Raw genomic sequence first — 15,881 nt, 5'->3', positions numbered from 1 at the left:
TATATAATGATAAAAAATGTAAGTTAATTGTGAATTTTGTGATAAAATTATTAATTAAAACATTATTTAATAATGTAAGCCAAATTTTGACTTACACCCATATAAGGCTACATTTCTTTCTACTCTACAATGAGGTTAATACTTGTATCCATTGCTAATTAAATACTTGTCCCTTGGTTTCTTTTTATTCGTCTTGTAATATTTTTATGTAAAAAAATAAGAAATGAAATAAAAACATTTATCTTATGAAATTTTTATGTGGTTTCATATTTTACTCTTTTTTCCATTTTTACTTCACAAAAATGTATATGTGTAAATTAATTAAATATTAGATGAAAATTTAAGGGTATAATTGGAAAATAATAATTAAGAATATCTTTTTTATGCAAAAAGCTGGCATACATAGATGAATAGTAGCTAGATTGATCCTAATTAGATTGACACTCCTCTAGATACCTACCAAATGACCAGAAAAATATTATTAACAAAAAGAGAAAGAGAGAAGGTATAAAACATGGGGAACAAAAACCCATGCTATCAAAACAAAACTATTTAAACCTATAGTTTAATAAACCAATTCTATTTCTATAGAACTATGCTTTAACAAAAGAAGGGATTGAAACTGAATCCCACCAACATAATGATGATAAAGGAAGCATGATCGAAGGGAAGAAGATTTACACAAGTATTGCCTTCTTAGCATATGTGTGCAACTAAAAATTGCATATTTTTTGTTTTCCTAATGCAATTAATTCATCTATTTCTTAACTTATAAGAAACTAAGTTAGTATTATGAAAAAAATGTACTACTAAAATAGAATTGCATTCCAACCAAAGCTTTGCACACATTTTTTAGAAGCAATTTCTATCGCAAGGATGACTCCCATAAGTTCGGCAAATTAAATTAGATTTATGAATGCCCACATTAGATGCAAAGCCTCCCAGGAAATGAGCATTATTGTGATCTCTGAAGATACCTCCTCACTCTATTTCACCAAATGTGAGCTTGAGAAGAACTTTTCCCTTTCCTTGAACTGGAGTAGTTCTCGAATCACCAAGATAAACTTGTTCTTCTCTATCCCCCACAATAGTGGAGGAGGTAAAAAATATTCTTATTAGCACAGATGTGTCTGGTAGCCCCAGAGTCTATCACCTATGTGTTCACATTAATGACAACATTCACTTAAGAAATGACCATAACAATAATGTCATCTCCTTCAACCAAGTTAGCCAGAGTCTACCACCTATGTGTTCACATTAGTGGCAACATTCACTTAAGAAATGACTACAACAATAATGTCATCTCCTTCAACCAGGTTAGCCCTAAGCTTAGGAGGATTGTCATTTTTCACAACTCTGTAGCTGCATTGATGAGCAAAATGTCCTCGCTTCCCACAAACAAAACAAACTACCTTTTTTTCTTGAAAAAAAGGATTAGAAGCAAGAGCACATGGGATGGGATTAGAAGGAATAGCATGTGGGTTATTATGTTTGTACTTTTTCTTGTTATTGTGATCAATTTTGTTGACTCTTATGAAACGATTTATCTTGTACTGTGTTTGCCTTGGCAGACATTGCTTTAGTTCTTGTTGCAATACTTTCCTTCCTATTTGTATCTTCAATGATAATGTAGGTGATAAGGTCTGACAGTGACATTTGTTTGTACTTGTGCTTTAACTATTGTTTGTAGTTTGTCCAGGACTCTGACAGCTTCACATTCAAGAGTTTAGAAACAAACTTGTTAAATAAAGAGAAGTTTTCAATCTTCAGGTCTTCCAGCAGTTTATGGTATTCACTAATTTGTACCTTGATATCTTTTTCTTCATTTGTGGTTCAACGGTAATAGTTGGCAATGATGAATCTCTACTTGACCACGTCCTTGATAGTGTATTTGACTATGAGAGAGTCTCATATCTCTTTGGATTCCTTGTAGGAGTAGTGGACACCAAAAAGATCATTAGACAAGGCACTTAACAAAGTGTGACGACATACCTTATTGGCCTAAACCCATTGTTGAAGTTGACTAGCATCAGGTTTGGGAGTGGAAAAGTGAAGACAACTCTATGCATGTCCAACAAGGTATGAACATGTTCCTGCCATCCACAAATGTTTTGGCCAGTGAAGACCTTAATTTTTGAGAAGTCAGGCAGTGACTTGGCAATGGTTGTAGTTGGTGGTGTGGGATTGGAAGCGTCGACATTGTTGACAAGTTTTGTGGCTTCAACCATGATATAAACATTTTAGATTGTTGCTGCCGAAATAAAAAAATCACGAACGTGATTGAACTTCCTGAGGCATGGCAGTCACTAACCTAAAATGTTTATCCGTGGTGTCCCACACAAACCTCCCAGGATACAACAAGAACGTCTTAGCGGAGCTAAGATTGTAGAACTTGCAAAAGATAAAATCAACTCAGGAATAAAGAGGAAAAGAGATTAATAAAAGCAAAAAGGAGGAACAAAACAATCGACACACAAATCACTTTTGAATTCACATTCAAATACTTGTTCCTACCATCAGTTTTTGCCAACCTTCCTTTTTATCACCAATTATGAGTCTATAATTGTCATTGTCTCCCTCTTGATTTCACTTTTATTGGAATTAATAGGAGATGTAATTGATTGCTTAATTGTAGGAGATTTGAATTTCAAATTCTTGAAAATAAATGTCATAACTTTCCTTGTCTGTCTTATGATTTCCACTTAATTAAATTTCTTTAAAAAATTCTTTTGAAATAAACATTAAAATTGCAACATAAAATAAAGGAGCTAGCAAAATGTTAACAGCATTTCTAACAGGGATAGTTAGGGGTGATAAAATGGACGGGCCGAGCCAGTCCAGTCCAATCCATTTGAGAAAGTGGAATAAATCGGGTTAATTCATATTTTATATGAGATATCATTTTTTTAAATCCAATAAGGTCTGTTGGCCCTTCGGGCCGATCTATATTGATTTGTTTTACTTTTTTGTCTAAATTTATATAAATTCAAAAAAAAAATATCATACCAAAATAGGCTTAGTTAAATTCATGTCTATATTTCTTGAGTTCAACCTAGTTCGATAGGTTTATTTAGTTAGCCTAAATAGGCCCAGTTCTATTTGGATCAACTTTTTTTTTTGTCCAATTTGACTCAGACCAACTCGTCGGCCTAATTTATTTTGTTAGTTCTAAATGGAAGTGCTTCCATAAGTTGCTTAAAGACTTAATTTTTTTCCATAACGTGGAATTGCTTATATCAACCATCATTGTTTAAGAACATTATAGTACTATAAATAAATATTTTTTAAACATTATATAACTTACAAAATTAATTTAAACACTCATTTAGTAACTTTAGTATTAAAGTAAATTTTTATTTAAAATATTTAAATTTATGCATAATTATAAAACTCATAAAATTATAATAAATAACTCGTTTAAATAACTATGTAATGTATATGTTGTAAATGTAACCAACGTGACCTTTAAGTGTACTTACTGCTAAATGCTAATACATGACATAACCATTAACTAATTAATTAAAGTTTAATAACCAAGGCAGACAAAACAACAGCTTGTGATAGCCAGACTTGGAGCAATGAAAACAAAGTGGGATGCGGCAATGGCTATGGTGTGCGGTGATATAGTAGAACCCTGTTCAGGCTCGATAATCTGTGCAGCAAACGCCAACGTATAAAACAATGCTCAGGTTCCCAGAATTTTATGAGGTCCCTTTCTTCTGAATTTTTCTTGAACAAGTCAATAAGCCTATGAGTATGAGATTGTAGCTAATTAATAAAGCCAAATCTCTGACCAAATCAGTTTGCTTACAGCATTATTGTCAAATGCTAATATTAATTATATGTGCCTTGTGCCCGGATGCCTCGGTTGGAGTTGCTGGTAGCGTATTTTGTGGTTGAAAACACATGCAGTTTCAGCGATTGAGAACATAATGACTAGTTAATTGCACAAAAATCTGGATTACTCGTGTTTTCTTTGGGGACAGTCATGTGTCTCAGAAAGGGACAAATATCTTAGATGTGATAGATTAGGGACGACGCGTCTACGCGTTTTATTTCTACGTCAATAAGATGTTAAGTAATACTACAACTTACTATACTAATTTCAAATGTGTCCCACATTAATGTAACGATATAGACTAGAATATATGCATGATTAAGATATGAAAGCATGGTTTTATGTAATGTGTGATTTAGAGAAGAAAAATGAGGAAAGAAAATAGGAAGATGATTTTAAGCTTTAATTGTATTTTTTATTCTTAGTTTTTTTTGGTGAATTTTATGTTTAATGTAAGTTTAAATATGTTTTTAGTCTTTTAAATTTTGATAATTATTTTTTTTATTCTTCAAAAACAAAATTATTCTCAAATTTTCAAAAAATTACTTTTAGTTCCTCTTTGTTTGTGTTTATGATTTCATAATTTGTGATCATTTTTAACCACAAAAATAAATATTTTGATTTAATTTTTTAAAAATAATTTCTAACAATTTTAAATCATCAAAAGATTTGATTCATATGGATTGGTGATCTTTCTTAAAAAATATTTTTGAAGGTTTTAAAGAAGAAAAATAAAAACATGAATGTTGAATTGTGACAATTTTTTACATATCCTGGCGAATTTAAATGATCACAAATCTTTTTTGAAGAAATTTAAGTTAAAAAAATTATGACGGTGAAAAACGGTCACAAATTGTGATATTATTAACACAAAGAAATAAAGAGACTAAAAGTAACTTTTCGAAAATTTGTGAGACTAATAAAATAATTTTTTAAGGACTAAAAAAATAATTACTCAAATTTGAAGAAATAAAAATATATTTAAGCCATAAATTAATTTGACGCATTTTAATTCTAACTTTTAAAAAAAACTTGTAAGTGTAAGTGCTCTAGATTGGTTTTAAATTAATTGATGATTCCACTTCCATTCTTTTTTAGAATTAAATAAAATTTGATATTCTACATTGGCTCAAATAATAAATAATGTAGTATTATTTTTATCCTTACAAATTTGAACTTTCTCACTCGTCTCATTGTCTTTTGATATCTAACTTTCTCTCGCTCCTCAAACCCTTGAAATCCTATCTTGACATGACTGTCACCACAACTCATTTCCAATGTTACCACTATCACCATCACATCATGCCAACACCTTGTCATTTCCTTTTCGAACTTCCTCTTATTCTCACTCCCCAAACCTCAAAACCCTATTGAGACATCACCATCACCACATCCCATTTCCACCAACATAGAAAAATCAATTTTAGCTCTAAAATAGTTTTTTTTTTTTTACTGGCTATCTTGTTTTGCATGTTCGTTATGTTCCATTTAGCCATCATAAGTTAGTCTTCATCTAATTGTCAAGGATGATGGTAATGAAATTAAGATTGAGAACTCATTTAAGAGATAAAAGTAATGTTACTGAATTGAAGGTAGGTTTGCATATGTCTGCACTTTGACCAAGCACATTCGTGTACTTTTATTGTCACTATCATTCCTATCACTTAGAGAATTCACAATTCTTGATTTCATTCGCATCATGCTTAATATACAAAGTAAGGTCAACTCATGATGCTTAAATGACACATGCATGTTAAGCATGACAAGCCACAAAATTAATTTGGACTCTTTTATAGCTAAAACTATTTTTTTACATGTTGCATGTCATGTATGGCTTTTCTTGTGTCACAAGGTTGTTTTTATGGTTCCTCATAGTTTTCCCTAGGCTTTTGAAGGTTGATTAATTTTCTTTAATGAGATTATAAGAAAAGAGGTGGAAGAAAAGAAGACACTAAGCGATATGAAGCGGAACAAGCTTACTAAAAAGAAACTTTGTCCTTACTCCTGAGTAAAATTCTTTTTCATATAGTTCAATGTCTTAGTCGCTTCCTATTCCTTTGTAATAAGTTTATTCTCTTTCTTAATAACTTGATCCACCTTTAACATCCCAAAAAGACTTATGAGGATAAATTAAATCCTCCATCATTGCATCATCTTCATCTCCGAGCTGCAAATTTCAATGATACCTTGTTGATTTCAACCTTGCCAAGTTATGAATTGTTGTCGGTAAATTAATGAGAAGTAAATGTATGTCTATAATTTCATAACTTTTGAGTTCTAACGAGTGTTATTGCTATCTTTAGTATTGAACGCTTGATGTATTATGAAGGAGATGAAAAACAAACAAACAAGAAAAAAAGACAGTTCAAGTATGAAATCAATTACTTTCTTGGATGATCGTTCAGAGGTTTAGAGAGGAAGAACAATTATTCACATTTCTCATGTTCTTGTTTATCATCTATGCACTATTTGTGCACTTCTTGAATGCTCTGTACAATGGTTTATTTTATTATTATTGTTGTTGTTGTTGTTTTTGTTGTATGCACTATTTGAGCATGTCTTCTAGACTCTTCTTTTGTATTATTTATTTATTATAGTGGAGATTTTTTTATGGTTTGAACAACCTCTTATTTTTACCCTTGTTCTAAAGAGTTTTTCACATAAAAATCTTTGTGTATCTTGTTAATATTGTAATTTATAATTTGATTGATCATAATTTTGAGTCTACAATATATTATTTGTTTGATAGAAATGTTAAACATAAAAATGTGTAAGATTCCATGTTGAGATTATCTATGAAGAAACACATTTGTTTTTTAAAAAAATGGTTTGTACATCAGTTAGGGAAAAAATCGATATAAAAAGTGGTCACTTTCTACGGCCCTTTCTAACTACATTGATTCTGGAAATTGAATAAAAAACCTCCTAGAACTGATGTAGAAGACCATTTGTATAGCAGTGTAACTTCTTTCCTATAAATAAAAAATTTAAAAGATAATAATATATTTTTTTAAAGACAACATGTGTATTTTACTAAAAATAATTTTACTTGAACTAGATAAGACTATTATAGGAGATAAAGTCTTTTTTATGAATATTTATTGTAATTAGGTGTATATTTAGAGTTCAAATTTAAGATTATTGGTTAAGTTAAAATAATTCCACACTAATTAATAGGATCATAAAATAATTAGGATGTTATAAAATCTATATTTTACATGATCAAAGTCTCAATAAGAAAAAACCCTATGAGCTGATTATAATACCCATAGGTCACATAGGCAGTAACTAACTAGTTTGATGGAAAGTTATACCTTAGTTTTTTGTATACTACACGCTACACTCTACACCTTAATTTAGCAAATAATTTATAATGACGCGTCTTATACATATAAAATTAAACATATAAATATTCATTGACGAAAAAGACATATTTAATATTGAAATAAGGAGGTTGTGATGTGACTTGCTTGCTTGAATAGCATGACGCTAGAGATAGTTAACATTCATTTCTCAACCATTAGTTAAATAAAAAAAGTCATTATATAATTCTATTTAAAGAAGTATTATTTTGGAGCAAATATAGAAATTCTTAATATGAAAAATAAGACGATATCTCTTATTTAATACGAGAAAAAAAAATAACGAGAAGACAATTAGAGACAATAATATTTAAATATTAACTTAAAATTATATTTATAATATTGAAAAACTAAAAATTGAATGAAGATATGTGCTTCTGTAGCGTTCAGTGTCGTGTACATGAGTAATTTTGTCTATTAATATCTAAGACCAGTTATTAAAATTTAAAATAATTTTTTTATTGAAAAGTACATTATTTGATGTATTAATAACTAAAAAAAACTTTGGTCATTCGTACGTAGTAGTAGCTTCAGGATTTCCATATTAGCAAGTTGCCCTGATGTTAAGTTAAGTGGTCATCGAATCTAATAATCTACAACTTCTTCTGATTCATTCAAAGGAATGCCAGTTGGGTTTGGATTTTTGTGTATTAGATTAATCATTCTGTACTCGTAGATCAGAGATTTCAGTGGTATTCTATAATAATTAACGCTAATGGAATAACACATTAATAGTTTGATTAGAATGATCATAAACTAGTTTTATGGTGTTATTATTATTCCGAAGAAGGGAGACCCGAGTAAAAGGGAAGAAACGTACAGAATGTCTTATCGAGATGTGGTCAAATGGTTAATTAGTAGTTTGTGTGAACCAAAACAAATGTGTCATTCAGTCACAGGTAAAAGTAAAATATTTATGGGTCTTCCATCTACATGAAAGATAAGTAGTTAAGTACTTCTTCCTATCTCCTGTATTTGGAAAAATATTTATGTCAAAATAAATGGTGTATTTGATTTTTTTTAATATGATATTAATTATTTTTATTAATATTTTTAATAAGTATTATTTTAATTTTTAATGTGATATTAATACTACAATTAATTTTTAAATATTCTCTTTTATATATTTATTATTTTTGTCTCGATAAAACTACCTACAAGTACAACTACTCTTATTTTAAAATCAATGATACTAAGTATTAATTGAGAATAGTGTATAAAGAAAACAAACCTCGTAGAGAGAGGGAGAGAGAGAGAGAGAGGTGCATCGTAGGTGATTATATTACAGAGTGGCCCATGGTGTGGTCACATGGATTCCTCTGAAATCTGAACTTGTCCCGTTGCCTGAACTAAACTGGTTTGACTGTTGCATGTTTTTCATTTTTCTTTTGCTCCCTCATTTCCTCTTGTATGGATCTATGACCTAAGAATCTCTGAGCTATTAACAGCTTTTTGTGACCTTTCTCTGTTCCATGCACAAGTCTCAGACCACATTATTACCCAATGAAAGCCCAGACAGACTTAATTGATAAAATACAAGTTGTAAAACACACGCATGTATAGAAATAAATTCATTTATTTTATCAATAAGTGTAGAACAAAATTTATTTATTTATTTTATATTTTTACAACTTCAATTTAACAAATATAATGGTTAAATTATATAATATTATTCTATTGAGGTATCATAATATTAATTTGAATAGATTTTATCGAAGACTATGAAATCTGACATATCTCACCTTTAATTGAACCTTTGTGTCTTTCAATCACATCATTTTATTTATAAATATTATATTTTACATTCAAATCCAATATTATTCATCCAATAAATATAGATCATACATCATGAGTTTATGAAAAAAAGATGAGAGCTTGATGTCTACATAAAAGAAATTTAAGTGTGATGAAATTTTGTATAGATGATTAGTCCCAAAGTCAGTTGATAAAATTTAGAATATTATGGTTTCAAAATAAATTATTAAATGAATATAAATTATATAAGATATATTTTTAGTGTAAGTATATTTTTTTCCCATACACACAGTATAATGTTTAAAAATTAGACTGATTAACGACATTAATTCACGATTTATTAATTTAACATTGATTATATTATAATTAATTTGAAAATAGAGAAATATTTTTTTTATATTAAGTAATGAAATTTGTAACCAAAAAAAGTAATGAAATAGTATATAATTACAGCAATGCACTTGTGTACAGTGGAAGGACCACAATATTTTTTTTTTATATTTGTTAATTAACAAATATCGACAATGCATCGGAAGAAAAGAAAAAGATATCCACAATAGAGATGAATGTCATCACACTGAAGACCCTGCCCCTGTTGATACGGTTTATCTTGTATATAATTTTCTATATGCTTTTGTCCCCTTACCGACCAGCCGTTTGTTTCACACCCAAATTGTCATTGATATATGCACCCACAATCACACTATTTTTGGCTATAATTTGTAATTCTTCTAATTAGAGTTGATTGTGATACATTTTGGGGATAAGATCAAGTTATTCTAGAAACATAAGATTGAAGAATTATAATTTTATGCAATTTCTGCATTTAAATTGTTTTGTTTTTACAAATTGTGTATAAATAACGAATATATGTAAAAAAAGAAAAGGTGGTAAATCAATGTAGCATTTGAGATTTGACAAATTAACACAACGAAATAAACTATATTGTTTTGTTGATCTCTATAATTTCACTACGTTAATAAAGTCGATCGAAGTGTTTTATTTTTGTAATCTTATATTATATTTTGCTTTACTTAAAGTTTAGAGTTTTAGAAATTACATTGTCTCTCTTAAAGTAGTCTATGTTAAGTGAATCATTTATTAGATAACATTTAATTCTATTCATATAACTTACTCTCAAGATCTTGCATAAAGAATTTTTTTTTTATCAAATTTAGACTAGTGATTGATTTGGTTAAAATATTGAATAATGATGATCATCTTAGATGGATAATGACAAAGTGTGTGAAAGAGAACTGGTGATTAAGAACTCTGGTGAATATTTCACTAGAATGAACTCCGAAATAGATTGAGGTTCAAAGCTTTCTATCAAAAAAAGACATGACACTATGAGAAATGAATTAACAGTTGTAAAAGATAGTATGACACTTAATTTAATAGAGATCTCACTTGAGTGATAATGTGTAATAAATGTTTACATGCTATAGTAATGTTTACTTTATTTTTAATAATATGGTAGGACCAAAATTTTCTTACACAAGGCCAAAGGCATCTTGTTAACAATAATTATCTATTTACTATAGCGACAAGATAACTTTGCTTTAGGTTTAGGTGTGATCTACTAGTCACAAATGTATATTAGGAGTCTTATCCTTGGGTGTTGACTTTGGTCAACACATACAAATTAGGTTGATCTAACATTTATGCCAAAGTAAACCATTATTCGGATTGAGCCTTAAGCCCAATATAAAACAAACGGATCACTGGTTCAATTGTGATCGTTGGTGAATAGGTATATAATAAAATAATATAAAAATGAGACGATCAATGTGATGGGAAAAGATAACCAAAATAGTATTAGGATAAATAATATATGCATAAAAAATGTAACCCAATCATATATTGTTATGCATTATAAATTTGTTAATTGAATGATTTCTTATTAATTTATCATATAAACTTTGAATAGATTTTATAGAAATCTTATATAAATAAGGGTAAATAATCATTTTTGCTCGTGAATGTGTAATTTGCTGATAAATGTGTCCCTAGAAAATTTATAATGATTATGACAAAAGAATCAAATTAATAATTGAATATTTTTTTAACTTAACTCATCTCAAATAACAAACAAAAATAAGTGTACATTTAAAATTTTGATTTGGTTGTAACTAAAATTCAGATCATGGAATTAAGGTGAAAGAAAAAAATTTTAAATAAAAAAATATAATAAATAATTATTTTTGTATTTGCTTTATTAACTTTAAATTAATGATAAAAACTCGTAAATTAAATTAAGCCTATAAGAAAAAAAGAATATTTATTTTATAAACTCGTAAATAATTTTTTTTAACTCCCATGCTTGATGAAAGGTTCAAGTAAAAAAAGATTTATTGTAAAATATTATAGTTAAATTAGATCCATGAATAATTTTTAGAAAAAATAACAATTGTAATGACACTTTTAATTTGTAAAAAGCACTCACCTCCTTTGGAATATTTTTTTTAAGGTTATGATTTTTTAAATGACTAGTCAATAAAAAATAATTGTGTATGATTTAAAAAAATAATTTAAAAATCAACAACTTTTATTATAATTTGTAATTTGATGTCATTGCATATACTAATAGACATTCATATTTTATTATGAAAAATTTATTAAAAAACTTATTAAATACATAATGTCTGATTAATCAGAAACAATGATTTTTTATCGTTTTACAGTCAATTTTTTTTTTGTGTATTAATAGCTTAAAAATTATATAACAGAAACAAACACTTACCAGTGTGATATAGTTTTTCCAAAATTTTATCGCAATCATTACAAATTTTTCTAAATTATAATAATTAGTTACAATCTATTATTAACGTTCGGATATATTTATCAGAATGAAAAGACGAAAAGTAAAAAAATATTATATGACAAATATGTCCTTATGTTGACAATTAAAGATGACCACGCTGACAATCATTTTAGTGACAAGTTTGTCCCTTTGTGTCACATAGGCAATTTTATTAACAGTGAAGAACGAAAATTAATGGCCAAATATATTTATCACACTTTTTACATTTTTGAAAATTAAATTTTGTATTTTTATCTTTCACGGACACATTTATCAACGAATTACATATTTAAAAATAAAAGTGACTATTTAGCCAATAAATAATTGATATTACTTATGTATTATTAGTCCATAACATGGAGGTTGTGTGGCATCACAAGGGGTTGGGGAAATCATTAGTCTATTGCTTGTAGTATTATAAATTTGAGTAATTAACAAATTGCCAAAAGAATCTTTCTGTGTGTTTCCCGGTGGTTAAGTTCGTGCGATCAAGGAACTGGTCTACGACGAAAAACCTCACGTGCATAGGGCTGTAGCTTTTTGTTTGTGTGCACAAATCCACTTTTTGAGATTTGAAGGCAAAAGGGCATTGTTCTTACGGTGATCATGATAAAAGGGTCACTTTGTTTGCTCTATTAGTTAGTGCCCTTGCTTTGGCCTTTGCTAAAGTAAGTACCTTCCTTTCTTCGCCCAAAACTGTTTTTAGCATCTAATCATTAACCTTCATCTTCCGTGCTTTCCCAAAACTGTTCTTAGCATCATCTAATCATTAACCTTCATCTTACTCTAAAAAAAAACGAAGAAACTTTCTTATACAACCCCCCCCCCCTCTCTCTCCTTTTCTCTTTAAGAGACCTTTTCTCCTCATCTCTGCTTGCTCCTCTTGTGAACAAAGAAAGTGGTGTCTCCCTTGAGAGCTACACTTCCACTTTTCCACTTGAAAAATTTTCCAACTTTATCCAACAAGTGACAAAAAAAAAAAAAAAAACAATGGCCCTAGAGGCCGTGGTTTTCCCACAAGATCCATTCACTTACGGTTGCAACAACAAAGACTTCTTGTACTCGTTAGTAGGAGGTGGTGGAGGAAGCCAAACCCATGTGGGAATCATCAACAACAACAACATAGACCACACCCTGCATGCAAATTGGGATTCATCTTCTCCTTCGGTGTTGCAAAATGTTAAAGACCAGTGGGATTCACACTCCTCCCCTGAAGCTTGCACTGTTGATCAATCCCTTCCTGCAGTCTTCCCTCCTCCTTCTTCCTCGGCCGAAGCCGCTGCCATGGGCCGCCGCAAACGACGTCGCACCAAGAGCGCCAAGAACAAGGAGGAGATCGAGAACCAGAGGATGACCCACATTGCAGTTGAGCGCAATAGAAGAAAACAGATGAACGAGTACCTCGCCGTGCTTAGATCCTTGATGCCTCCTTCTTATGTACAAAGGGTTAGTCTAATAGTCTTCATTTGATCATTACAAGTTAAGGTTTTAAATTGCAATCCCAGTCACACTTCTCCATCCCAATCTTTGATATTGTGAGAAATTAAGACAAATACAATTGATACAGCAGTAATTGCAATTGTAATCATATTATAGTTTCCATGATCTCAAAAACCTTAACAGTCAAAATAACAGTCACTAACCGTTTTTTAAAACCTTAAAACACAAATACATGACTTTGGTTTGTTTTACAATTGCTTTAACCTTATGTTAATTATGGTCACAATTTTTAATATTACGGAAAACTACATATAAATATAGTTGATATGTTGTAATTGGGATCACACAATTGCAATGACCCCAAAATATTTGATGGTCAAAGTTGTAGTGACAGATCGTTTTTTAAAACCTTAAACACTAGTACACAAGATTGATTCTTTTTACAATTGTTTTGACCTTAACTTGTGTTAATTTCCGAAAATGTTAAAATACTAGCTAGCCAACTAACCGTACCACATGGGTGGTTATTCAAAAAAAAAAAAAAAAACACAGGGCGATCAAGCATCTATTATTGGGGGCGCCATTAACTTCGTGAAGGAGCTGGAGCAGCTTCTGCAGTGCATGAAGGGCCAGAAGAGAACAAAGGAGGGTGGCTTCTCTGACTCATCACCCTTTGCTGAGTTCTTCATGTTCCCCCAATACTCGACACGTGCGACACAGAGCAGCAGCAGCAGCAGCAGAGGCTACCCTGGCACGTGCGAGGCCAACAACAACATTGCACGGAACCATTCATGGGCCGTGGCAGACATAGAAGTGACCTTGGTAGATGGCCATGCCAACATGAAGATACTCTCAAAGAAACGACCAGGGTTGCTTCTGAAGATGGTTGTTGGTCTTCAAAGTCTTGGTCTCAGCATTCTTCACCTTAATGTTACCACTGTTGACGATATGGTCCTTACCTCAGTTAGTGTTAAGGTTGGTTTGTGTTTCTGCCTATTTCTGCTAGCTACCTAGCTAGGTTTTCTCTCTCTCTTTCATTTTCTCTTCATTTTTTCTCTCTCTCTTTTTTTTTTTATAAGTTTTTAATGTTTTTTTAGCTCATCTTTTTTAATTCCTCAAATTTTTTATGATAAATTTTAATTCTTCATTAATTTTTTGTTAACACTTTTAGTCTTATTAATTTTTTTTGTCCATTTTTAATCCTTCATTTATTTTTATTATTCAAAATTAGTCTTAAATATAAAATAAATGAGGAAAAAATGAATAAAATACAAAATAATTTTGAATAATAAAAATAAATAAGGAATTAAAAATGGATAAAAAAATTAGAGGGAATAAAAATACTGATAAAAAATTAGTGAAGAAATAAAAATTGTTAAAAAAAATTAGAAGACTAAAAATTAGAATCTTTGAGAATTTTGAAAGACAAAAAACTTAATCCTTTTTTTCTACTCTCATTTATCATTTTCTCTCTATTTAAAAAAATTGTATGGTATCTTGAGAAATTTAAGAGTTTTGGTACAATTAGTATTGGAACCAATAGTTACATGTGTTCCTATTTAATGAATTCGAAATCATATAATTTGTTTTTGTAATTTTATTGACTTTGTTAAACAAAAATTCATGTAACTATTGGTCTAAAAACTAAAAGTACAAAAATTCTTAAACTGGAAGACTATTAGGTGGTTCAAAATTATCATTTGCCACAATCTCAATCAATTTTTATAAAATATGTATTCAAATTTTTTAATCTTAAAAAAATTAATAATTTTGTATTGCATGTCATGTAGAGACTAACGGAGATTATATGATCTAGGACCACTAATAATTTTTCACTTGTTTGAGGCATTGTAGCAACTTATTTTCTTCTTATTTGTGTCTTCTTTTTCACTCAGGATAATGGATATTTAATAGTGACTTTATAATTGCTTTATTATAAAGTTGAGATTGAAAAAAATAAATATTGAGATCATGACAATTGATCATGTCAAATTATTTACACTAGCTAGAGAAAATGTATTCCTCTCAAAATCGGGTGAACAGTTATCATTGCTCAATTTTGATATATTTATAATTAAACATTTGAAAGTTTTTTCTTTCTTTTGTATATTTTGTATTAATGTATTAATTTATTATTGGAATAGGTAGAGGAAGGGTGTCAGCTGAACACGGTGGATGAAATTGCAGCTGCTGTGCATCAATTATCACGCACAGTTCAGGAGGAAGCTGTTTTCAGCTGAATTAAACTTTGAAATACTAAAAGGCTATTGCACCCTCGTTTATCAATAATTGTGCAAAACAGCTTTGATACCCTTGTTGAAATGCGTTCAAGTTTGTAGGGTGTGGCCCGTGAAGGGATATAGAACAAGGGATAGGCTTTGTACATGCATCAGTGATCTCAAACAAGATATATAAATGTTCCATTTCAATAAGCTAGGAGATGCTAATTAAAGTATAGGTTTACTCTTTTCTCATTTTATATTTTTTTTTTCCTCTTTTGCTTTTTTCTCCCAGCTCCAAGAATTTAAGCCTGAGAGGGAAAAAAAAGTGTTGGAAGCGACAATCAATTTATGTTGTGGAGGCCCCCCTTACTGAACTGTGCACCCACTTGTGAATTATTAGCGTTATTTTCCAGAGCACGAGCTTCGTTAATTTCATTGGAATGTCTGTGGACCTCTTACAA

General features: G+C 29.9%; 1 protein-coding gene across 1 annotated transcript; it reads left to right on the top strand.

The window, feature by feature from the left end:
• Window positions 1–12,187: 12,187 nt before the first annotated feature.
• LOC114383276 (transcription factor bHLH96-like) lies at window positions 12,188–15,881 on the top strand. Its single transcript, XM_028342903.1, has 3 exons — window positions 12,188–13,204; window positions 13,751–14,173; window positions 15,343–15,881. The coding sequence occupies exons 1-3, from the start codon at window positions 12,749–12,751 to the stop codon at window positions 15,436–15,438; spliced, it is 975 nt and encodes a 324-aa protein (XP_028198704.1). The 5' UTR covers window positions 12,188–12,748; the 3' UTR covers window positions 15,439–15,881.

The sequence above is a fragment of the Glycine soja genome, chromosome 14 (assembly GCF_004193775.1).
Source record: "Glycine soja cultivar W05 chromosome 14, ASM419377v2, whole genome shotgun sequence".
NCBI classification, from domain to species: Eukaryota; Viridiplantae; Streptophyta; class Magnoliopsida; order Fabales; family Fabaceae; genus Glycine; species Glycine soja.
Note: the sequence above shows the minus strand (reverse complement) of the source record. Positions and strands in the feature narration are given on the sequence as shown.

Excerpts from the sequence above, each read along its gene's own strand:
- LOC114383276 (XM_028342903.1), top strand. The coding sequence starts at position 12,749 with ATGGCCCTAGAGGCCGTGGTTTTCCCACAAGATCCATTCACTTACGGT. Across the intron at positions 13,205-13,750 it reads CTCCTTCTTATGTACAAAGG|GGCGATCAAGCATCTATTAT; the intron begins GTTAGTCTAATA and ends AAAAAAACACAG. Across the intron at positions 14,174-15,342 it reads TTACCTCAGTTAGTGTTAAG|GTAGAGGAAGGGTGTCAGCT; the intron begins GTTGGTTTGTGT and ends TTATTGGAATAG.